Consider the following 26,656-nt stretch of genomic DNA (forward strand, 5'->3'; position numbering starts at 1 on the left):
CTTTCTGCTTACCCTTCTTTGCTTAGAACTGGGTTGCCATCTGAGCTCTTGATATTCATACACGTGGTTCTCTTCTCTCCAAAGGTCTCTTTAATTTTCCTGTAGTCAGTATCTATCTTACCTCTAGTGAGATAAGCTTCTACATCCTTACATTTGTCCTCTAGCCATCCCTGCTTAGGCATTTTGCACTTCCTGTCGATCTCATTTTTTAGATGTTTGTATTCCTTTTTGCCTGCTTCATTTAATGCATTTTTATATTTTCTCCTTTCATCAATTAAATTCAATATTTCTTCTGTTACCCAAGGATTTCTAGCAGCCCTCGTCTTTTTACCTACTTTATCCTCTGCTGCCTTCACTACTTCATCCCTCAGTGCTACCCATTCTTCTTCTACTGTGTGTCTTTCCCCCATTGCTGTCAATTGTTCCCTTATGCTCTCTTTGAAACTGTGTACAACCTCTGGTTCTTTCAGCTTATCCAGATCCCATGTCCTTAAGTTCCCACCTTTTTGCAGTTTCTTCAGTTTTAACCTACAGGTCATAACCAATAGATTGTGGTCAGAGTCCACATATGCCCCTGGAAATGTCCTACAATTTAAAACCTGATTCCTAAATCTCTGTCTTACCATTATATAATCTATCTGATACCTTTTAGTATCTCCAGGATTCTTCCATGTATACAACCTTCTTTTATGATTCTTGAACCAAGTGTTAGCTATGATTAAGTTATGCTCTGTGCAAAAGTCTACCAGAAGGCTTCCTCTTTCATTTCTTAGCCCCAATCCATAATCACCTACTGTGTCTCCTCCTCTCCCTTTTCCTACTGACGAATTCCAGTCACCCATGACTATTAAATTTTCGTCTCCCTTCAATACCTGAATAATTTCTTTTATCTCATCATACATTTCATCAATTTCTTCATCATCTGCAGAGCTAGTTGCCATATAAACTTGTACTACTGTAGTAGGCACGGGCTTTGTGTCTATCTTGGCCACAATAATGCGTTCACTATGCTGTTTGTAGTAGCTTACCCACACTCCTATTTCTTTATTCATTATTAAACCTACTCCTGCCTTACCCCTATTTGATTTTGTATTTATAACCCTGTATTCACCTGACCAAAAGTCTTGTTTCTCCTGCCACCGAACTTCACTAATTCCCACTATATCTAACTTTAACCTATCCATTTCCCTTTTTAAATTTTCTAACCTACCTGCCCGATTAAGGGATCTGACATTCCACGCTCCGATCCGTAGAACGCCAGTTTTCTTTCTCCTGATAATGACGTCCTCCTGAGTAGTCCCCGCCCAGAGATCTGAATGGGGGACTATTTTACCTCCGGAATATTTTACCCAAGAGGACGCCATCATCATTTAATCATACAGTAAAGCTGCATGTCCTCGGGAAAAATTACGGCTGTAGTTTCCCCTTGCTTTCAGCCGTTCGCAGTACCAGCGCAGCAAGGCCGTTTTGGTTAATGTTGCAAGGCCAGATCAGTCAATCATCCAGACTGTTGCCCCTGCAACTACTGAAAAGGCTGCTGCCCCTCTTCAGGAACCACATGTTTGTCTGGCCTCTCAACAGATACCCCTCCGTTGTGGTTGCACCTACGGTACGGCCATCTGTATCGCTGAAGCACTCAAGCCTTCCCACCAACGGCAAGGTCCATGGCTCATGGGGGGGTCAGGAGGGATAGTTTCCTGTAGATGAGTATGATTTATTTGCTGACCAGGAAACATGCAGAAGCAAGTTACTTTGACCAGCTATTGGCCAAAAGCAGTACTCATACCATAGCTGTAGTCTCTTATGCCCATTTTCCCATCCTTGCTTGCTATAATGTAAATATTCTCTGCTGCCCTTGCAGGATCATGCACACATGAAAGATCTGTAGGGCGCATTGGAACTCCAACTTCTTGCAGCACAATAAAAAACTTTTCAGCAAATTTACCATCCAGATTAACAGTCAGCATGATTGTATACGAATGCATTAAGGCATTGATGTTAGTTGATTTTGATACAACTCTCTTGGTACCTCTGATTTCCAGAGTTCCTACCATATGAATTTCCTCTTCAAATCCTGATTGGTAATAGTTGAAAACAATTTTTTTACTTATTGATTGGGGGGGGGGGGGGGGGGGGTAGTGCTAGTAGACTTAATTTTCTCTGTACTTTTTGTACACCCATTTGTTGTAAACATTCCTTCCAACTGATAAAAGTGTTTGTGTCACTAATTACTTCACCAAATTTTCTACTTTGTTCTAATGCCTGCACTCAGCCTCATTTAGCGCACTTTCAAATTCACAGGTGGGAAATTTGTTGAATCTTATCATTTACCTCTTTAATGTGTTCCTCATGTTTTCATTTGTAACTCCTTAGGTAACTGTAATATCATCCCTGTATTAGAAATTTTGTCTGTTTTTGTAGCTACCACCTCCCCTTGTCTTTTTAGTTTCTCCCTTTGTGCTTCTAAATTTGACAGCACTTGTCCTTGAGTTGTCATACTATTAGACTACTCTTCTAATTTCTTTAATATTTCTGGTAAACTGCCTTCCATTCTGCAGATAGTCACCAGCATACATAAAGACATGGATCTATGTATCCTTAATAGCATATAGATAATGTTGCTGGTATTCACACCACTGGACAAAACAAGTGCAATGTGTTTTTACATTGCTCAAAGAATAAATTACTAAAGACAAAAAAAAAATCTCAGGTTGGTGCTATATACAGTTCACCTAATCAGGCATAAACCTAGCTGCATGTGTTTCACACGTGGGCTATGCAAAGTAGTGATGAGCCACTGTGTAGTCATTTTGTAGTCAACTGATAAGATGTTACACTGAAAAGCAGGGCTGTGCTTTTAGCATTGTGGTCAGCCACTGCAAGGATGCTGTCAGAGATTACTGCCACAATTGTCATCTCAAAATCACAACACAGAATTCTCCTTTGTTATTGACAGAATTTTTCTCCACTCACACTCCAAAGTTTATACAAGTATGCAAATATCTTGTGCTGTTGACCTCAGTGCTGTGGTCAACTAGTATTCTTTCCTCAACTCTTGATATCAGTTAACACTTCTTTTGTCTTAACCAAATTAAAGTTAATTCTACTTAAATATTCAAATTAATTCAGACAACACCACTGCATGTGACCACTGAGACTTTCTCAATTAACTTGGGCTGTTGTGGCTATGTTGCATCTTCTTCCATTATTTTTATCAAATTTCCCATTATTATTATTATTATTATTATTATTATTATTATTATTATTATTACTACTACTATTAATGCTCAGTTATTTTAGCACCTTTAATTCACGTTGTGTACATGGGTGCCAAATGTAGTGTTATAAATGAATGGTTTTCAGTATGTACCACTCCATACCCATCATCCTGTCAATGTGTATGCCAACTTTTACCTCACAAATATCTTGCAGTCGCTATTCCTGAAGTTGTTCGCTAAAGTGGACATGCTCTGCAGTGCTACTTGACAGCAACAATGAGAGTTCATCACCTTTTGCAATGGGCGAGTGCTGAAAGAAAGCTCCAATCTGTTCAAGTCACTAATCAGTTTTGCAATAACTCTTCTGTATTATAATCACACTGTATCCTCTGTACAATTTCATTTAAAATTACAGGCGAATCAGATCTCACAAACTTGCAGCTCTCACATAAGATGTATTGCAGTGCTGATTTGACATTACAGATTGAGAGTTCCCATCTGACATCTTCAATTGCTCTGGTGTTGTCATTATCACTTGCACCCTTTCCTCCATGTTTTCCAAGGTACCATCGAGCAGTGATGCCAAAGCATGAGTGGTCCTCCACAACAGGTGGACATGCTCACTTGCTTTTATGCCTTGTCAGTGTTCTAAGATGACATCTTTCACACAAAATCTGCACATATGGCAAACCAGAGCACGAACAGTGCTATGTTATGCATTTAAAAACGTTTCCAGTTTTCACAAACATCTTTTGTTGGCCTAAATGGTTAGAAGTGGAATGTATTATTCCACAGAATCAACATGTTACACCACAAGCTGTAGCCTGTGGGGACTTGGGGAGGAGGGTTGCACGAATGGAGGAGACAAGATGAATAAATAAGTTGAAAGGAGAAGAGAGGAAAAGGAAGGGACTGACAAGAGCTAGCACAACAGAAGGTGAAGGGAATGGGAATACAGCACCAGAAAAGCTCACTCTGATAAGGCCAGAAGTAGGAAATTGTGTTGGCCATTTATGTGGGTATAAAATACAGTCAGTCATGTTTTTTTTCTTTTCTTTTTTTTTTTTAAATTATGATGTTGTAAAACATAACAACCTTTTCATTTCACAAACTTTTTGTCAACTAAATATCCATTATTTCCACAAGCAGCAACATTATAGTGTCTAGCTGCTCATGGTTCACATAATGTTCACGTAACACTTCCTTCGGTCAATTAGCCTGCATTGGCTTGAAAACTAATTATTGATACAAAAAATAAATTATACCGAATTTATAAAAGGCAACTTGTTGCATATTGCACTCTATGCCTGCCCATGGGCATTATTTAAAAAATCATCCAATAAAAATCTTCATCCAAATTGTCCATTTTGTCAACATTGTTTCTTTAAATATTCACTGTAGACAAACTACTCAACCAGCTTCTGAGCAACCAATGCTTACTATAACAATTTTAAAACAACAGTATAAGGGGTGTTCAAAAAGAAATAAGCCAGAGGCATAATTATAGAAACCATAATCTGTATGTTAGAGGTACTGACACTAATTGTTTAGACACTTGTCCCACTGTGACACAAGTCAGTGAATGTCTGTCTCATAAAATTCCTGGGGCTGTGATGTTAACCAATTCCACGTGTACAGATGGACATCATCATGTGAGGTGAATCATTTGCCCCTCAGAGCCTTTTTAAGGGGACCAAAATTGGCATAATCACATAGAGAGAGGTTCGGACTGTATGGAGGGTGGCTGAGAAGCTCCCATTTGAATTTCTGCAGGAGTGCCATGACCTTGTTGGCCATATGAGGCTTTGCATTGTCGTGGAGCAGAATGACCCCATGGGTGAGATTGCCTGGTCATTCTGATTTGATCACTTGGCGAAGGGTTGTCAAGGTTTGCGAGTAGCACTGGGCATTCAATGTTGTCCCATGTTGCAGGAAGTGAATCAGAAGGAGGCAATCTTGGTAAAGAAGAATGTCAGCATAACCTTTCCTACACTTGTGTGGATGGCCTTGGCTTTTTTTGGTGGTGGTGACACTGGATGTTTCCACTGGAGACTTTGTCTTTTTGATTCTGGTTCGAAGTGATGACACCATGACTCATCTCCAGCCACCGCTAGTGCCAGGAATGCATTCCCTTCCTGAGCATAGTGCTGCAGATGATCAAGACAGTGGACCATTCATCATGCTTCCTGGTGTGGTTAAAGACTGTGGGGTACCCATTGGACACACACTTTGCACATGTGGAGTTGTTCCTTCATGATGGTGTGAACACTTTTGATGCTCAAACCAACCACGGCGGCTATGGCTTTCACTGTCACTAGGCAGTCCTGGGTAATGAGTGCATTCACCAGCTGGACAATGTCATCGGTAATGCAGTATGGTGCTCCAGACTGTGCATCATTGGTTAATGACAGCCGTCCTTCCCTGAAGTGCTTATGCCATGCCTTGACCCTTACAAGGAAATGCAGTGTTCGCTGTACACTTGTGACATTCGGACTCCTTCCACTGTCATAAAATGAACAGCACCTCTTTGCTCTTCACTTGATGCCTTCATGTCACTGTTTCCAATGGGACTGGCAGCATTGGATGACTGATGTATGCTGCTGCTAACTCTGTATTGTCATGTAACATGCACGTATGCTGGGGTCAATGGGCTGTGAACTTCTACACTCTGGTCGGAATCACACCTCATTACACATGCCACAATATTACTCTCCTGTCACCAGTTTGCGCATTTCTGACTCCAGCTTGTTTCTTTTCGAATGCCCCTTAAAAAGTCCCATCCAGTGGTTGTTTATAAGAGCAGCCCTTGTCTCACACTACAGAGGTGGGAACAGGTAGTATGTAAAAATTAGCATATTTATGGAATTCCTAGAGCAACTGTAACATAACTTTGTTGTTCTATGTCTTAATAGCTGGAACAAAGAAATGTGCTGCTAGCTACTCTAACACATGAGACAAAGAGGTGAAATGTACTGACAGACATTATTGTTGAATCCACAGTTTCTAGGTCACTACATGACTGTTGAGAGTCCTGGTGATATTTTATCCCTAGTGATATGGACATATGTGGTTCACTCACCTATAACAGGCTGATGTGCTGTGCATAAAAACAAGTAACAGAAAACAGTATTCATGTTAACTTTAAGCTCTTATTGTTTCTCTTTAGTAGAAATTCATACATTCACACACACAAACACGCAGATACACAAATGCACAAGGGGAGTGCATATTTGTGTGATTGTGCATGTGTGTACTTTTACTAGAGAAACAGCAAGAGCTCAAAAGCTAGTGTGAATACTGTTTTTTGTTACATGTTTTTACACGCCACACATCAGTATGCTATAAGTGAGTGATTGCCTTGCCCTAATTTTATGTTTTTTTCCCCCATCCAGGAATTTCTATATGTATATATTCAAGGAGTCGCGAGAAGTTGTGATTTTAATCTTTTGACATAGTCAACACACACACACACACACACACACACACACACACACACACACACACACAATCAACTTTTGTTCACCCAAGAGTTTGTTTATTGTTCGTCCTGGTGATTAAATTGAAAATGTTGTTTAGAATCCAGTTTTCTTTTTAAATTAATATTATGATGAATTTGTAAAACATTTTGCTTTATGATTTATATAATGTAAAATGTACATTTCAGTAAAATTATAGAGGCGTTTGATTCCTGCCCAACAGAAGATTGGAATAACAGGGGAAAAGCAGAGTAATTAGTTGATTATATAATGCTGTCAAACATCTTAATTACAGCAGGCTTGTGTAAAGATACAATGCTGCAATAAAGTTTTAAAAAAATTATTTTATGCAGGGTATGTGTATTTATAAAGGTTTATACATATTAGGAACTACATTGAAATTCTATGAAACTCGATATTGTACATGGATCTAGGGATCTAAAATTTGTAAAAGCTTTAATTGGAATTGTCTGCTTTGTTACTAAAATTAATATGATTACAGCAAAACTTCATTAAGGCTAATTTACAGTCATTGCAGTACTAAAAAACATAAATAATTTAAAAAATTAAAAAACTTTGCACAGATAAATTTTCTTAATTGTTTTCACTCACCTCTATCATCTACTTGATCTCTGACAGCCAGTGTATCACAGCTAGTGCTGACAAACATGGGGCTAAGAGTTTCTGGTTGCATTCCTCCCCATTTTGGAGAGCACAGCAATCGACCATCATAACCATGTAATGTGAAGTATGACTTTCCAACGATAACAAAGTGTCTGCAACAGAGATAAAACTGATTTATTTTTTATTCAACTCTTTATTTACAACAGATGACTGTCAATATTTGGAATTTCTTAGCAGAGTTGTTCACTCAAATGGTAAGCAACATAATGCAGAAGATACAACAAAACATAGTATGAAGAATAACTAAACAAGATAACCAAATTAGACATCTGATGTGGTTACAACACTTTACACGAAAATTTAAGTTGCATTTGTACACAAAAAATGCATGGGAAAAACACACTACTCAGTTTGTACAACAGAAAAATGAAATATTTGTGCCTGCACAGCAGTATTTACAACTGCAAATTCTTTAATAAATGACTGAGACGAGCAACACAGTGAGTAACTGCTACTGTACCACATGTTTTGTTTCTTCCTGTTCCATTCGTGAATGAAGTGTAGGAATAATTCTTACATCCTTGACAGAAACAGAATGTGTCAATACGGAGTTAATTAAAGACAAAAATCACAACAGCAGAGAGGGCACTATCAAGGCAGGTGTGCAGCCAGCTAGCATTGACACAGAACTGATTATGGAGGATTCCGACAAGAATATGTAGCACATCTCCAAACCGACTTTAGTTCCTGCACTATCAGAACATAGTGAGAGGGCACTGCCAGTCTTTACATGATCTCGCCATGTGATCTGTGCAGTTCACTCATCCAGGGCTGTATACAAGGCTGGCCAGAACTAGGTACAGGAGTTCTGTTTTTGGTTCTCATCATGCTCCGTCTGCCTTAAGTTTCTCACATCATTTTTAACATCACTATGACATGGACTCAGTTCATAAATTACCCTTCCAACTAAAGAGTGATTGCTGTGCATCAGACTGTGCCTCAGACTACCTTATGAACTTTGTATGTGGTGAGTGCCCAATACTAACTGAAATAGAAAACTGGTGACAAGCAAAACAGCACCTAAAGATAGACCTTGCTATGTCCAGGAAGGTGGCATGCTGGGTTGAGGAGGGCCAGGTGAGGCAGAAGAGAGAGAAGGTGTTGAGGCTGTGAAGGAATGAAGATAGGGTGATTTGGCCATGAGTCCAGGTTCATTGATGATATTTTCACGATATTGTGTGTCAATAGTCTGACAGTATTTTCAATTTGCCATCATTTCCCTTTTGTGGAACTATGCTCCCTTCACCTTCTACCTTAATTAACTCAATTTTACATCAATCTATGTTTAAGAAAAGTATGGATAGAGAATTTTTCCCCTACTCTCATAGCAAAAATTATTGTCAATTTCTGATAGGCCCACGAATTCTTGCAAGTTCAGGGTGCTTTTCTGCCATTCATAGCAGGAGTAAGCAGCAGAGATACATATTTTAGGGAAACAGGCTGCTATGGTATGTATTTTTGCTTACAACGTGTTATTTGCGTAGAGAGGCCAACCGCAGAATCTTGTGGTCAGGTGTCGAGGTTGCACACACTTATTCAAATTATAATTTTCTGCCATACCTGGCCTCTATCCTTATTTGTTAATCTATTCTAAACCTGCTACAATACTTTAAATCAGTTACCTTTTTGACAAAGCTTTTCAGTTCATTAACTTGAAAACCAAGAGTTTCACATGCTCAAGAACAACTACATGAAGCAACAATAGATTGTCAGTGTGTAATTGTGCTGCTTTCATTCATCATTCTTAAGATGGAACACTTGAAATATAAATATGTTACAGCCAGATATATAACCTTTGCTCATTGATGATCATATACTGAACCCAAAACAAATTGGCACCTGACATATTCACTCAATTAGCATCACTGAGCAACTAATAAAAATATTTCCAGTGAAAGATCAATATGAATCTGAGCAATCGACTACAGATACTAACCCAGTGGACAATGAACATCCAAGAATGGAGTATTTTCCCTCATTGCCCTGACTTCTCAGCTATTATTAACTACTGCCTGCCTAAACTCATGGAGGATTGATTTTATAACACTCTTACACACAACTGTGTTAGAAGGTTTGGTAAACGACTTCTACATGTTAACCAGAGCAGGTGTGGTTCTTAATACACTCCTGGAAATTGAAATAAGAACACCGTGAATTCATTGTCCCAGGAATGGGAAACTTTATTGACACATTCCTGGGGTCAGATACATCACATGATCACACTGACAGAACCACAGGCACATAGACAAAGGCAACAGAGCATGCACAATGTCGACAGTAGTACAGTGTATATCCACCTTTCGCAGCAATGCAGGCTGCTATTCTCCCATGGAGACGATTGTAGAGATGCTGGATGTAGTCCTGTGGAACGGCTTGCCATGCCATTTCCACCTGGCGCCTCAGTTGGACCAGCGTTCGTGCTGGACGTGCAGACCACGTGAGACGACGCTTCATCCAGTCCCAAACATGCTCAATGGGGGACAGATCCGGAGATCTTGCTGGCCAGGGTAGTTGACTTACACCTTCTAGAGCACGTTGGGTGGCACGGGATACATGCGGACGTGCATTGTCCTGTTGGAACAGCAAGTTCCCTTGCCGGTCTAGGAATGGTAGAACAATGGGTTCGATGACGGTTTGGATGTACCGTGCACTATTCAGTGTCCCCTCGACGATCACCAGAGGTGTACAGCCAGTGTAGGAGATCGCTCCCCACACCATGATGCCGGGTGTTGGCCCTGTGTGCCTCGGTCGTATGCAGTCCTGATTGTGGCGCTCACCTGCACGGCGCCAAACATGCATACGACCATCATTGGCACCAAGGCAGAAGCGACTCTCATCGCTGAAGACGACACGTCTCCATTCGTCCCTCCATTCACGCCTGTCGCGACACCACTGGAGGCGGGCTGCACGATGTTGGGGCGTGAGCGGAAGACAGCCTAACGGTGTGCGGGACCGTAGCCCAGTTTCATGGAGACGGTTGCGAATGGTCCTCGCCGGTACCCCAGGAGCAACAGTGTCCCTAATTTGCTGGGAAGTGGCGGTGCGGTCCCCTACGGCACTGCGTAGGATCCTACGGTCTTGGCGTGCATCCGTGCGTCGCTGCGGTCTGGTCCCAGGTCGACGGGCACCTGCACCTTCCACCGACCACTGGCGACAACATCGATGTACTGTGGAGACCTCACGCCCCACATGTTGAGCAATTCGGCGGTACGTCCACCCGGCCTCCCGCATGCCCACTATACACCCTCGCTCAAAGTCTGTCAACTGCACATACGGTTCACGTCCACACTGTCGCGGCATGCTACCAGTGTTAAAGAATGAGATGGAGCTCCGTATGCCACGGCAAACTGGCTGACACTGACGGCGGCGGTGCACAAATGCTGCGCAGCTAGCGCCATTCGACGGCCAACACTGCGGTTCCTGGTGTGTCCGCTGTGCCGTGCGTGTGATCATTGCTTGTACAGCCCTCTTGCAGTGTCCGGAGCAAGTATGGTGGGTCTGACACACCGGTGTCAATGTGTTCTTTTTTCCATTTCCAGGAGTGTAGTCGTATATAGGTTTTACATCATTTTACTTTTATGTCACTGCAATAAATCTTCCTCTCAGTTACATTATACTTCACAAGTGGGACTGAAGAAATAGACTGTTTGACAGGTGTGCTCAAGCTGTGTACATACCTATGTTCAAGAGGTGCACTGTGCCATGGCTCAGTCTGTTGTTGCTAGGACACTGTCCATTAAAATTAACAGAATTTATGCATCATTATAACCTGTAAGCAAATTGTACTAGTCAATTGCCGTGTGTCCTACTGATACATCCACTTCCATACACTGATTACCACTCGTCACTTAGCTTTTGGAAGAAACTTGACTTCATTTTTGACTCTTTTATTGCGACTGACTAAGCAGCCATCTAACGTTTCTGCTCCCATGGACCTATCTCTGTCTTGTAGACATCCTCAAATACCCCCACCCCTCCACCCCTACCCCATCCACTTATGGATGAGCCCATGTCTTTTGTTTGCTTAGGATGAACACCTGGACAGTGCAGCTGCCCGGATCACAAGTGAAGAAGACCAGATGTCTCACCTTTGTGAAAAGATACCTTTGGCACCTTACATGTAAGCTAACGTATGTGCCTCATTCCTACGCACTTCAGAAAGTCACTATGAACAACACAACATAAGTTTTTATTCCAACTTTGTATCTCTGATTGTAACACAACATTCTGACAAGAATACAATATTGTAGAATACTCTACGAAATAAAGAACAAGAATTGTACAATTTCATTGCACAAGAACAAATTGGAAAGAAAAAAAACATTCATCAATACTTATCTTATTTTGAACCCACAATTCTAAGAATTATTTTCTAGCGATAACACCAGTGCAACCCATAGCCATCTGTTCATACAGATACTATCTACAGTAATCTATATTACTGTTGAAACAATTACATGATGAAGAGAAGCAGGTTGTTGCATTTCAATGGAACATCCGTATCAAAGCGATAATGTGCAGATACATTTTAACATACAGTAAGCTGTGACCCCTCCTTGTTGAAGAATGCAGCTTGGTGGATTGAACTTCAAGCAAATCATATGAAGCTTGAAGTCAGACCATACATGTACATGCCCGAACAGACACGGCAAGAGCTTGGCGTCACTGGGCGAAGGCCCAGCCAACTCAGTAGGAGGCTACATAACCTCTTGGCCACAGACATGCTACCAGCCACAGCTTATTCAAATACGATTATATGCAGCCATACATGGAGATTTTCAATTCAATCACTTTGTCACTGGAAACAAATATGATTAGCAAAACAAATTCCAGCTACAGTTCTTGGCATTCGCCATCTTGGGGAATGTCTTACAGTTTTAAATATCACCTTTTTCTTGAGTCTTCACCTAATCTACAAAAGGTATCATACGTGAAATCCTGAACAGCACAAGTAAGTTCACCATCAGAAGTTTGCTGCTGCACACTGAGACTGCTGATCCAGCACTATGGGAATACAGTCTTAGTGCAGGTAAGTCAGGAAAAAGTGGGTATAAGGAAATTGTGAGGAATCAGAATGAGACTATGAACGTTCATGCATCTGAGAACTGGAGTTCCATAAAGGAGACTACTTTCCAAAGAGATGACTATCACCAAATTTGTATCACCAATGTCTCTATCCGACTGACAAACAATTGTACTTGAAAGAAACCAAAAATACAGAAGGTAGTGAGTGCAGCTTCACAGTAACGATTCATGAAGGGTTAACATTGATTACTCACAGCTCCTACATGGTTTTAAGAAATAAGATTTTTCAAGCAACAGTCACACCCCCTCATTATTGAAGGGATGAATAAGAATTATGTAAGATAATTATGATTCAGTAATGATGGAGAGATACTATGACTATTATAAACGCACAATGTTGAGCTAACTGCTTACATCACTGTTCCACCTACTTTGAAATGCACGTTACACTTAAGTGTATCACTTGTGTTTTATTTTACACATTTTATGAGCATTTGCTTTACTGTATCATGTGTTACTTTTTCAGCGTTTTGTATACTGTATTCAATGTGAGATAGAGACCAGGTTGCAACATTCCCTCTCCCCTGAAACTAGTAAGATAGGGTTCATGTCTGTAGGACATGCTATCCACCCTATTCGAGCGATGTCGTTATCCTGAAGGAAGTCATTCACAAGATGTCCATGATGGGGGCATGAATTTTCGTCCATGGAGATGAATGCCTCCAATATGTTGCCGATATGGTTGCACTATCGGTTGGAGGATGGCATTAACCTATCATACAGCCATTACAGCACCTTCCATGAGCACTAGCGGCTTATGTCAGCCCCACATAATGCCACCGCAAAGCATCAGGGAACCTCACCTTGCTGCACTCGGTGGACTGTGTGTCTAAGGCGTTCAGCCTGATTGGATTGAATCCAAACACGTTTCTGACGATTATATGGTTGAAGACATATGCGAGAGTGATCGGTGAAGAGAATGTGATGCCAATCCTAAGCAGGCCATTTGGCATGTTGTTGGACCCATCTGTACCACACTGCATAGAGGCATGATTACAAAGATGGACCTTGACATGGACGTCAGGAGTGAAGTTGCGCATCATGCAGCCTATTGTGCACAGTTTGAGTCATAACACGACGTCCTGTGGCTGCACAAAAAGGATTATTCAACGTGGTGGCATTGCTGTCAGGGTTCTTCCAAGCCATAATCCGTAGGTAGCAGTCATCCACTGCAGTAGTAGCCCTTACGTGGCCTGACTGACGCATGTCATCTCAGTTCCTGTCTCTCTCTCTCTCTCTCTCTGTATCTCCTCCATGTCCAAACAACATCACCTTGGTCCACTCTGAGATGTCTGGACACTTCCCTTGTTGAAAGACCTTCCTGGCACAAAGTAACAATGCAACTGTGATCAAACAGCAGTATTGACCATCTACGCATGGTTGAACTACAGACAACACGAGCCATGTATCTCCTTCCTGGTGGAACGACTGGAATTCATCGCCTGTTGGGCCTCCTCTGTCTAATAGGCGGTGCTGATGCATGGTTGTTTACATCTTTGGGGGGGTTTAGTGATATCTCTGAACAGCCACAGACAATGTCTGTCTTCAGGAGTTCTGGGAACTGGGGTGATGCAAAACTTTTTTTGATGTGTGCATTATGTTGAAGTCTGAGGTTTTATAGGAGCTGCTACAATGTACTGAGAGGGAGTCCATGGTATTAGTATGAGGTAAATGAAGTCATACTGAAGCTTAAGGCATTTACTTTACACCATACATAGTGACAATTGTTTGTGATTGTAGAGGATAATGATGTGTAGATAGTTTGCACCTTTTCTTGTATGTTTATTTGAAATAGTGGGGAACATATACTTAAAAGTACTTTTGCAGAGTTAATATTCCTTCTAACAGTGGTTTTATGCCTTTCCTTAAGTGACACAGTAAGTGGTCAGTGTGATTTTCCAGCAGAATGATTCAGTATACCATCATCAATCAGTAACTGTTTGGGCAAAATTGTATGTTAGGTGGAAGAAACTCCTTTCATCTTCGCCCATGATATGTCTCCCCATGACCTACTCAAATTGTCATGGCTAGAACAACCTAAAAATGACAAACAACAATGGGAATACTGTCACTCCATTCATGTGCATCACTAATTGGGTGAGCACCCTGTTACTTATAACACTATCGCTCACATGAAAACTAAAGAAATCTTGCAGTCGTGTATGCCCATTAACAGGTATGTCACATGTTCAACTACATTCAGCACAAGGGTGCGGTATCATCATGCAGTAATACAATGTGGGAAAGATACTATGCTTCTGGTGATGATAACATCTTTTCTGTTTGTTTTGACAAAATAATTTAATTGGATAGATAAGAAAATCTACTCACCAAGCTGTGGCAGAATACACACACAAAACAAAGTTATAATTGGGAAACTTTTGGAGCTAGTTGATTCTTCTTCAGGCAGAAGGGTTGAAGGAGGAGGGATGAAGGAAAAGGACTGGAGAGGTCTAGGAAATGGGGCAGATTTTGGGAAAGTCTCCCAAAATGGGGGGGTCAGGGGAGACTTACCAGACGGAATGAGAAGAAAAGACTGATTGTTGTGGACTGCATAGGTTGAGATTTGAAAACCTGAGAGCTTAAAGGTGGAAGACAGGGTAATATGCAAGACAGATTACTGCTTAAACACCATGCATGGGAGTGAAAGCTAAGTGCAGTGTATGTAACAGAGGCGGGAATGCGAATGTAAAAAATAGACAGGTAAGACAATGAAAGAGGTAGAAAACTACAAAGGAGTTAAGGAAAATGAAGGTACTGTGAAGAAATGCTGAGACAGAAGAAATCAACATAAATTAAGGCTTGGTGGGTGGTGAGAACCAAGGACATGTTGTAGCGCTAGTTTCCAGCTGCGGAGTTCTGAGAAACTGGTTTCTGGGTGATGAATCCAGATGGTGCGTGTGGTGGAACCGGGCACATAGGTCATGATTGTCATGCTGTAGAGCATGCTCTGAAACAGGATATTGCATGTTGCCAATATATGCCCTCTGCCTATGCCCATTTTTCCTAACTGATAATTTGGTGGTAGTCATGCCGATGTAAAAGGCCAAACAGTATTTGTATAACAGCTGGTATATTATTATGCAACAGGCTCCCCCAAGATCATTATGAACTGTCCGATACCACGTTTTCTGTATGCATCCATGTATTTAGTGTGTAATTCAGTGCTTCCTAGTGCCTTTTATGTGTATTTTCATAGGTATCATTCAGTTCAGTTTGTCCAAAAACCTATTCTTCTTTGTAAATACATACAGAATATTCTGGAATGACGTACATTCTTGTGACTGTTAATAGATTGTTGTTATTAACAAAAATATGTACATGTATTAAAAACAAAGATTCCAAGACTTACCAAGTGGGAAAGCGCCGGCAGACAGGCACAATGAACAAAACACACACACAGAATTACTAGCTTTCGCAACCGATGGTTGCTTCTTCAGGAAGGAGAGGGAAAGACGAAAGGATGTGGGTTTTAAGGGAGAGGGTACGGAGTCATTCCAATCCCGGGAGTGGAAAGACTTCCCTTAGGGGAAAAAAAGGACAGGTGTACACTCGTACACACACACACACACACACACACACACACACACACACACACACACATATCCATCTGCACATACACAGACACAAGCAGACATATTTAAAGGCAAAGAGTAAGGGCAGAGATGTCAGTCGAGGCGGAAGTAAAGAGGCAAAGAAGTTGTTGAAAGACAGGTGAGGTATGAGCGGCGGCAACTTGAAATTAGCGGAGGTTGAGGCCTGGCGGATATCGAGAAGAGAGGATATACTGAAGGGCGAGTTCCCATCTCCAGAGTTCGGATAGGTTGGTGTTGGTGGGAAGTATCCAGATAACTCGAACGGTGTAACACTGCGCCAAGATGTGCTGGCCGTGCATCAAGGCATGTTTAGCCACAGGGTGATCCTCATTACCAATAAACACTGTCTGCCTGTGTCCATTCATGCGAATGGACAGTTTGTTGCTGGTCATTCCCACATAGAAAGCGTCACAGTGCAGGCAGGTCAGTTGGTAAATCACGTGGGTGCTTTCACACGTGGCTCTCCCTTTGATCGTGTACACCTTCCGGGTTACAGGACTGGAGTAGGTGGTGGTGGGAGGGTGCATAGGACAAGTTTTACACTGGGGGCGGTTGCAAGTGTAGGAGCCAGAGGGTAGGGAAGGTGGTTTGGGGACTTCATAGGGATGAACCAAGAGGTTACGAAGGTTAAGTGGACGGCGGAAAGACACTCTTGGTGGAGTGGGGAGGATTTCATGAAGGATGGATCTCATTTCGGGGCAGGATTTTAGGAAGTCGTATCCCTGCTGGAGAGCCACATTCAAGGTCTGATCCAGTCTCGGGAAGTATTCTGTCACATATGTACATATGGCAAAATTGAAGTAATAAATGTTTAACAACAAATATTAAGAGGCTTTGGAAATGTTAGCATAAATAACTAACGCCTCTAATTACCATAAATGCAGTTTGTAAATTCGCTAACACATAAACCTCATTACAATTCAAATGAAAATAACAATCATTATCCAGTGATGTAATTTCAATCGTTATTCATTTTTATGAAATTCATTGTAATTAATGATACTTATAAATTACGCAATTATTTACCTCTTGTTAGTTATACACCCAAATGTACGAAATTCCGGTATTTGAGAAAACGTGTGGGTATTTAATTTATGTACTCTGGTGAAGCACGATGTGTATACTTCGAACAAATGTTAGCAATAAAATCCATGCAGTCACTAATTACAAAATAAAAGTAAAATCAAAATAATTGTTGAAATCAAATTGTGAATTAATTTTCACACATAAAACAAAGAGGATGATAAAAATATTATGTTATTTGACATTATATTTTATAACCTGTACAAATGTAACAGCAGTTAGTTTAGATGAAATTGTTTATAATTGTGAGTTACATTTTGTAATAAATTAGCAATGGTAGCATATTTTAAGTGACACAGCGATGCTGTGAGGACAGTTAGTTAAGTTTTGTGTTACTTCAGGAGTCAGTGTAGTTCAGTTCGGTTTAGCTCAGTTTCATCAGTTGTTTTGCACTTATGTCAGTTCTGTCCATCAGCTGATGTCAATAAATAATTTGTCAAGCTTGAAATTTTCATGATATTCTCACTATTCGCAGCATCCACAACATTGATGAACCACAAGCCAACACAAGTTAAGTAGTGATGTTTAAAGATCATTACATGTGATAAAGTAGAGCTGGTACTGATGTTTGAAATTTCAAATGTGTTTAATAAGTGATTGTTTCAGGTTATGTAAAAATATGAATGCAACATCTAAACGACAAAAACTTTTGCCCAGAGAACTGTTTGTGGTGACCGTTTATGTAAAGAGGAAAAAAAAGAAAAGAAATCATTATCTGCTGTGGGAAGATCGCAAAATCGTCTATTTTGGATATCATTACCTGATGATAATGGGCCAAATTCTCGGAGTGCGCCACTGGAATTCGTATGAGTAACTGATATTTTTAATTTTCTAATTTTAAATAGTGATGTGTGACATTTGTGTACTATGAATAACAACAAGAACACAAAAATGAATGAAGAGAAACATATAGGCTGTGAATCTGTAGAAAATACTTCGGACCTAGGATCAGTGAACTATTGTCCAGCAATAATCCAAGTATAGATCAAAGTTTTGGTGGAGAGGGTCCAGTGAAAATGTCACCACGTGTGCTCCAATTAACCAGGGAAGAGTAGGCAGAGATAATTTGTTAATGTTATTAATGCAGCATATGGAAGAAGCAAAGGAACAGATGGGACACATTAGGCAGGATATTGGTCAGCAAAGCCAACAGTTAAGTCAGCAATTAAGTGAAAAAATGGTGGAATTAAAGAATACTGTTACTGAAAATACTAATCAGATAAGGGAAATGCAGGAGGGTTTGGTAGCACTAAAAATTGCTGTTGAGGCAGGGCAGGGTGAACTCAATACTCGTGTGGGAGCAGTAGAAGAAAGGGTAGATATATTTGAAACTAATTTCACACAAGAGTTGCTCAAAAACAAGGAGAGATTTGAAAAACTAGATAAACATGTAGAAGCAATAAATTCTAAACTTAAAGTAGAGATTGGTCAGACTATGAGAGTTTTAGAAGACAAAGTAGAAGCTTATAAAAGGAACTCTGATTTAAGATTTACAGACATTACCATTCAAATTAGTAATGTAGAACTGAAGTGTGATGAAAATATATATCCGTGTAAAAATAGTTTGTAGATTTAAGCAAGAAAGTTGTAAAATTACAAGAAGGTGTAGCTCAAAGACATTTTGTTAGTAATGTTAATTGCGTATGGGGTGGCATACCTTTAGAGTGCTTTCCAGGAGATGTGAAAATGCTTCCTGTTGATTTTTTACAGCATTGTCAGGTTAGTTTTAGTAATGACATGACAGACAATGTTAAAATTCAATTTGTTAAGCGATTTTTGGATGAATAAGCAATCTCATGGGCCATTCAGAATGTTAATTCTACATCATATGATGAACTTGACAGAAAGTTCTTAAATAAGTTTTGGTCAGAATCTGAGCAAGCTTTGATTAAACGTGAGTTCTCGAATGGTTGAATGTATAGGGAAAGTCATGGTAGCTTGAAGTGTTTTCGTGCAAACCAATTGAGGAAATTTGTGCACTTAGACAAACCTTTTGATGAATTAGTACAAATAGATGCCTTAAAAAGGAGATTACTCAAAAGAGTACAGTGGGAGTTGATTTATGGACCAGATGACTCTGTGGCTCAGTTCTTCAGATGATGTAAATGCCCTCAGGAGGGCACCACATCTTTGTGTCAAGTGTGTGGTGAGCACTGGGTCTCCAAGCTATGTTGCATTGAATTTTCTTCTTTTTGTTTTGGGATGCTACATCTTTTACTCATCTATAAACCTGTAATGAAGTTATCTCTTACTGTAAATACTATCCATTCTCTGTAGTATAAGTTTTCTGTATGTAATATGAATACTGAGTGACATTATTTGAGGAATAATTTGAAAATATAAACTGTGCACTAAATTTGACTTCCTTACAGTAATGATTGTTCAATAATTTGTAATTATTTTGTAACTCTTAAGATGTGTAAATAATGATTCTTTAAGCATTTCAGACAATAGTTATGACTATGGCAGAAACATAAGTGAAAAGGACATTTTAAAACTAATTAATGAGAAATGATTTGTGTAAAACATAGTGAGAAAGTTATGACAGGTTTGTAGAGATAAGGATGATAATAGGTTAAAGTGTGTACTATGTGTGTGATAAGTATTGTAAGTGTTGTTAAGAAACTAATTTCTGGTCATCATACTCTGCAGGAAATCTGTAAGTAATGTTTACTTTTTCTGTGCAGGTTATTAGCCTTATGAACCAGTGACGATTTTCAGGAGGTAATTGATGGGAAAATGTATAGTTCTAGGAGTAACAGGTAATTTTCTAGATCCATATGTATGTGTACTGTACAGTGTATAATAGTTACAGATAAGTTAGTGTTAGCATTTTCATGACAAAATAGAATCTGGGAGTATATGAGATAATGGAGATTGTTGTAGTTATATTCTGCAGAGCACGTATTTGATCCGTGGGAAGTGATAGCATGAAGCAGTTCAAAGGTGTTGCTATGGGAATTACAGGCATGGTCAGGATTTTATGAATTTGCTAATGACACATACAAATTGACATTGCTAAAGATGTACAGTACACATGTTATGAAATTGACAAGTTGCACTCTGACGAAAGACATTTTGTGAAAAGTATGTCATTACAAGATTGTGTGATGAGGAACAGTCTGTGAGTTTATGTTTGAGATGATAAAGAGTAAAATGAGATCTGGAGGGGGGGGGGGGGGGGGGGTAAATATATTGTATAGTGGAATATACTGAAATACTAATCAAAAAGAAAGGAAATTTATATAATTTATTTTTGTTCTTTGACTTTAATCTGTATATAATTAAATCTTTACAGTTTAGGTATGCTTATCTTTGTGTAATTCCTACCTAGAGAACTGTATCCAAGATCCTTACCTGACCTGGAAGTAAAAATGAAAAATTGGGGAACTAATAGTGGACTTCTATTGCAGCATAGAGACTGCCAGAAAAAGAGGGATTTCAGACACAAGATGGACAGTGCAAAAGGACTGATGATTCCAAGTTGCCAATTGCTTAAGATGAGTGATGTGAACCAGTGACTGGAGTGAGAGCTATGAACAATAAAACTTGATTTTTTTCTATTAAATTAATAATATGAAAATTTAAATATATTGAAAACATGTGATTAGAAAGTACAAGATCGTCTATATGTATTTAGCAGCCATTCATACAAATAATACTTGTAAGAGTGGCTGGCTGGTGGTGGTGGTGGTGGTGGGGGGAAAGATGTATTATGCAGCAGTCTCCCCCAAGATCATTATGAACTGTCTGATACCACCTTTTTTATATGCATTCATGACGTTATCGTATGATTCAGTTCTTCCTAGGGCCTTTTATGTGTATTTTCATAGGTACTTTTCAGTTCAGTTTGCCCAAAAACATATTCTTCTTTGTAAATACATATAGAATATTCTGGAATGATGTACATTCTCATGATTGTTAATAGATTGTTGTCATTAACAAAAATATGTACAAGGTGCGAGAATAAAGTAATGAGACTGATTTTCTTTGCAAACTGTGGCAACCCTGCAGGCTTGCATAGGCACAATACCTTTGACCTTGATCTATAAGCTGCTTCTAGTCCAAGCGACACATTGATGCAACTGCTCAGTCATGAGTTGTGCTGTAATAAGTTAACATGTGTTTGTCTCTCTCGTCACGGAAATGGAACCGCATAATACTGAGCAATGGTATGCCATTTCTTTCTGCATTAAATTGGGTGACAACGCAACGACGACTTACGGTAAGCTACAGAAGGCTTTTGGAGAGGAGGTTATGTCAAGATCTCAAGCTTTTCATTGGCATAAAATGTGTAGTGGAGGCAGAACGAACATTGAAGATGAAGACCACAGTTGACGACCATCAACCTCACGGATGGATGTTAACTTGGTTAGGGTGCATGAACTCATATGATCTGATTTAAGATTATCCATGAAAATGATTGCAGAAGAACTGAACATCAATCAAGAAATGGTTCGTCTAATAATAACTGAAGATCTTGGTGTGAGAATGATTTGTGCAAAAATGGTCCCCAAAAATCTCACACCACAAGAGCGAGAAACACGAAAAAATGTGGCAGCCGATCTGTTAGAGCAAATTGAAATCAATCCAGAATTGTTGAGTCATGTTATCACTGGTGGTGAAAGTTGGTTTTTTCAGTATGATTCAGAGACAAAATGCCAATGTTCGCAATGGTGCTCAAATGGATCACCCAGACCAAAAAAAGATCGCATCTCAAAGTCAAAATTGAAATGCATGCTTGTTTGCTTCTTTGATGCCAAGGAAATTGTTCATAAAGAGTGGGTGCCTCCTGGACAGACAGTTAACCAATATTACTACAGAGAGATTTTACAAAGACTTCGTGAAAGAGTTCTTCGTGTCCGTGCCAACATTGCTGATATTTGGATTCTGCATCACGATATTGTGCCATCCCATACTGCTCTGCCAGTACAGCAATTTTTAACCTCAAAACAAATTTCAGTACTACCACAGTCACCTTATTCACCAGATTCGCTCTGTGTGACTTTTTTCTATTTCCAAGAGTTGAAACAGCGGTCAAGGGACACGATTTCGAAACAACACAAGACGTCCAAAAAGCTGTGACGAGGGTCTTGGAGGATATTGCAGAAGATGAGTTCCAGAAATGTTACCATCAATGGCAGAAGCGCTAGCAAAAGGGTGTGCAATCAGAAGGGAACTACTTTGAAGGACACAACACTAAACTTGACTAAACTGGTAAGCAACTTTTTTTCCCACACCAGTTTCATTACTTTATTGTCGCACCTCGTACATATGCCAATTTACCTCTTGCTAGTTACACCATCCAAATTTATGAAATTCCAATATTTGTGAAAAAAATGTGTATTTAATTTATGTAGTCTGGTGAAGCAAGATGTGCATACTTCAAACAAATGTTAGCAATAAAATCTGTACAGTCACTAATTATGGGATTAGAGGAAAATCAAAATAATTGTTGAAATCAGATTGTGAATTGATTTTCACACATAAAACCAAGATGATGATAAAAATATTATGTTATTTGACATTATATTTTATAACCTGTACAAATGTAACAGCAGTTAGTGTAGATGAAATTGTTTTTAATTGTAAGTTACATTTTGTAATAAATTAACAATGTTAGTGGTTGTTAAAATGGTATTTAAAGCGACGCAGCAATACTTTGTGGGCAGTCAGTCAAGTTTTGTTCATTTTAGGAGTTAGTGAAGTTCAGTTTGGTTTAGCTCAGGTTCATCAGTTGTTTTGTACTTTTGTCAGTACTGTTGATCAGCTGATGTCAATAAATAATTCGTCAAGCTTGAAATTTTCATGATGTTCTCATTATTCACAACATCCACAACATGCAAGGCCAATGCAAGTTAAGTAGTAACGTTTCAAGATTGTTGCAATATGATGTGTCATTTCACAGGTGGCTCTCCCTTTGATAGTATATGTTTTGCCAGTTACTGGGCTCATATAGACGGTGGCAGAATGGTACATAGGGCATATCTTGCATCAGGGATGGACATAGGGGTAGGAGCCATAGGGTAGGGAGGTTGGTACAGAAGGACCATAGGGTCTGACAAGGGTGTTGTGGAGAATGGGAGAGCAATGGAAAGCTATTCTAGATTTGGTCAGCAAAATCTCAGACAGAAAGGATCTCATTCAGGGCATGATTTAGGAAGTCATAGCCTTATCAAAGTAGCTGATTAATACATTCAAGACCAGGATAATATTGAGTGACATGTGATGTGGTCCAAAGCTGTTTTTTGGAGGGATAAGCAGCACAATGATTGGATGTGATGGCCCAGTAAAGCTGCTTTTGAACTAGGCCCATGGTGTAATTAGCTACAGTGAAGGCTGAGGTGAAAATGGTGTACTGCTGTAAAGAGTCTGCATGCGAACAAATATGTTTGCCTTGAATGCCAACGCTGTATGGGAGGGCACATTTGACACAAAAAAGATGGCAACTGTCAAAATGTAAGTACTGCAGTTTGTTAATAGGTCTAATGTTGGCAGAAGTGTGTACCTGACCTTCGGTGGGGACGACATCAACGTCAAGCAAAGCGGCATGAGATTTGGAATACGACCATGGGATATTTAATTGGGATAAGGAATTCAGACATTCCAGGAACTTTAACAGGTCAGCCTAACCACGAGTCCATATGGTAAAGATGCCATCAATGCATCTAAACCAAACCAGGGGATGAGGACTTTTGGATCCCAGGAAAGCCCCTTCCAAGTGACCTATGAAAAGGTTGGCATAGGAACGAGCCATCCTGGTCCCCATGGCCATACCCCTGAGCTGTTTGTATGTCTACCACTCAAAGGTGAAGTACTTGTTGGTAAGTATAAAGTTAATTAGGGTGAGTATGAAGGATGTCATAGGTCTGCAATCAGGTGAGCACTGAGTGAGGAAATGTTCAGCAGCAGAAAGACATGGGGGATGTTAGTACGAGGGTAATACCAAAACTAAGGTCTCCTTTTTTTTTTTTTATAAGTATAGAACTCTGTTTGTGTGGTAGTTGTTCACACTCTTACGAAGAGTGCTTCACGCGCTGTGTGTGAACATGCACATGCCATCATGAGGCGCTGAGGCACTCAGTCTTGGCTTGCCAGCCGTTGAGAATGGAGTGCCCGTTGGATGTCACCGCCAAGTGTGAATTGTTTGCAGTTATTCGATTTTTGAACGTAAAGGGCACTGTGCCAATTGAAATCCATCATCAATTGATGGAAGTGTATGATGAGTCATGCATGGATGTCAAAAATGTTTGTAAATGGTGCAGAGTATTTGCAGCTGGTTGGACCAAAATTCATGATGGACAAAGGAGTGGGAGACCGTCAATTTCTGAGGAGACAGTGTTGAATGTTGAGCAAAGCATATGTGAAGATTGGCAGATCACCCTGGCTGATCTCTGCATGTTTGATTCTGAGGTTTGGCCAGAAAGTGATTAAGCTCCGACGACGCGATGAAAGATGAGGTTCATAAATTTCTGAACAGCATGGCGGTGACCTGCTATGACATGGGCATACAAAAACTGCCTCAGCGTTACACAAATGCATCGACAGAAATGGTGATTACGTCGAAAAATAGCTACATGTTCAAGTTGAAAACTGATGTAAACCATTGCAGAAATAAACAGGTCTATGTATTTATATAAAAAAAATAGGAGACCTTAATTTTGGGATTACCCTCGTATAAAGGGAGGTGGCATGAATGGTGATGAGCAAGGGGTATGGTGGGATTGAACAGGCATGGATTTCAGACAATCTATGAAATGGTTGGTATCTTTGATACAGGAGGGAAATCTTTGTTCTATGGGTTGCAGGTGCTGATCAACTATGGAAGATGTACATACGGTGGGTGCTTTGAAGCCAACAACTACAAGATGGCCAGGATGATTGGGTTTGTGAATCTAAGGAAGAAGATAAAAGGTAGGAGTGCATAGTTTTGTTGGGGTGAGCAGTTCTATGGACTGAGATGTTAGAGCTTGCGAGGAGCTGAGGTTTTAAGGACGAAATGCAGGTCAGTTTGAATTACAATGATGGAATCTTTATGGCAGACGCTGACTGTAGAGGTGTGAGACAGCTGGTGTAGATCTTCACTAACATACTACTTTTGATCAAGTACTGCAGTGATAGATCCTTTGTCTGCTGGGAGGATAATGATGGAGTCATCAGCTTTCAGGAGAAGTAGAGCCTGGAGTTCTGCAGAGGACATGTTAGGGTCATGTTGCACAGACCTGAGGAAGGTTTGTGAAGCAATGCCGGATGTCAGGAATTCTTAGAAGGCTTGTAAGGGATGATTTTGAGGTAGTGGTGGTGGATCAAGTTGGGATCACAATCTGAACTGTTTGCTGCTGGAAAGGTTTTTGGATTGGGTTGCAAAGTGATATTTCCAGTTGACATTATGTGAGAATGAAAATAGGTCCTTTATCAAAGCAGCATGATCGCTTTAGATGAGAGGTTGAGGACACTGTACTTTTGTGCCTGGTTCTTGTGATTAATGGTTATTATCAGTCTGCTAGGCAGAGGTAAAGGCTATGGGTTGTTAAGGAGTTTGGCCAAACCCAGTTTGTAGGAGAGGAGTGGTGGTTGATGGTTTGTCTTTTTTGGGAGCTGCAGAGGGACAGGAACGGAAACATCATTGTTCAGATAGCTTAGGAGAAGGTGGGATAGCTTTTTGAGGTGAAGTCTGGCATGGTGTTGCAGTTTCAAGTGTGTGTGTTCTGCTGCTGCTTCGTGAGTGTATTTTTAATCTATCCAATTAAATTATTTTGGTTTATTCTGCAACATTCCCCATTGAACAAGCTGAGGATGAATGAGTACATGGGACTCACTAAACAGACTATCGGTGTTGCTCCTCAAAACTTGTCCCAATTTATAAGGCAGTTATGAAGTTGTTGATTGGCCTTCCGTTCTTCTCCAGTGGTGTGGAGTTAGCGTGATGTCATTAGAAGTTACGCAGACTCTCATCTGTGCATGGTACTCACATGAACATTAAGCACTTTAATGACTTAATTGGGTTGCTGTAGCTCCCCCTACACCAACAATGCAAACTTTGTATTTAACGCAAATGTTGGACTTGGACATCCCTCAAAGTTATTCAGTTTTCAATCTACCTTTACTGTATCTTTGAGTCCTCCTATCAGTCAGTAACACTTGGGCTAGAGTCATTAATGTTAATACTTATCTGTGGATCCCACCCTCCCGGGGGACTGATGACCTTAGCTGTTTAGTCCCCCTTAAACATTTCAACAACCACCACCACCTCCCACCCTCCCTCCCCTCTGTAATAACACGATTCATGTTTCCATCACACTTCACATAGTGTAGACCGGGAACTGTCTGCTATGCATGCCCAATGTTAACTGCCTGGCCATGGCCCGTGCTGCCTGAGTTGTTGTTGTTCCGCTGGCAGAGGGCGCAGCCAAATTCTCACGTGCCCTCTGGTGGACAGGACTTTACTTGCGGCAACTACTGTCCGTGCCATGCCGTGCCGATGTGCGCCTCCCGTGATCTTTCTGGTGGCTAC

At 40.3% G+C, this 26,656-nt stretch overlaps 1 protein-coding gene across 2 annotated transcripts in view; it reads right to left on the minus strand.

Annotated features, from left to right (window-relative positions):
* LOC126322385 (intraflagellar transport protein 80 homolog) overlaps nucleotides 1–26,656 on the minus strand; it is a 421,167-nt gene that overhangs the window by 199,052 nt on the left and 195,459 nt on the right. For both annotated transcript variants that reach the window (XR_007558988.1, XM_049994301.1), the window contains exon 9: nucleotides 7,307–7,470. Coding sequence is in view for 1 of the 2 variants with exons in the window: in XM_049994301.1 (XP_049850258.1) it covers nucleotides 7,307–7,470 (164 nt within the window). In the remaining variant the exon portion in view is untranslated. The remainder of the gene's footprint in view (nucleotides 1–7,306; nucleotides 7,471–26,656) is intronic.

The sequence above is a fragment of the Schistocerca gregaria genome, chromosome 2 (assembly GCF_023897955.1).
Source record: "Schistocerca gregaria isolate iqSchGreg1 chromosome 2, iqSchGreg1.2, whole genome shotgun sequence".
In the NCBI taxonomy this organism is placed as follows: Eukaryota; Metazoa; Arthropoda; class Insecta; order Orthoptera; family Acrididae; genus Schistocerca; species Schistocerca gregaria.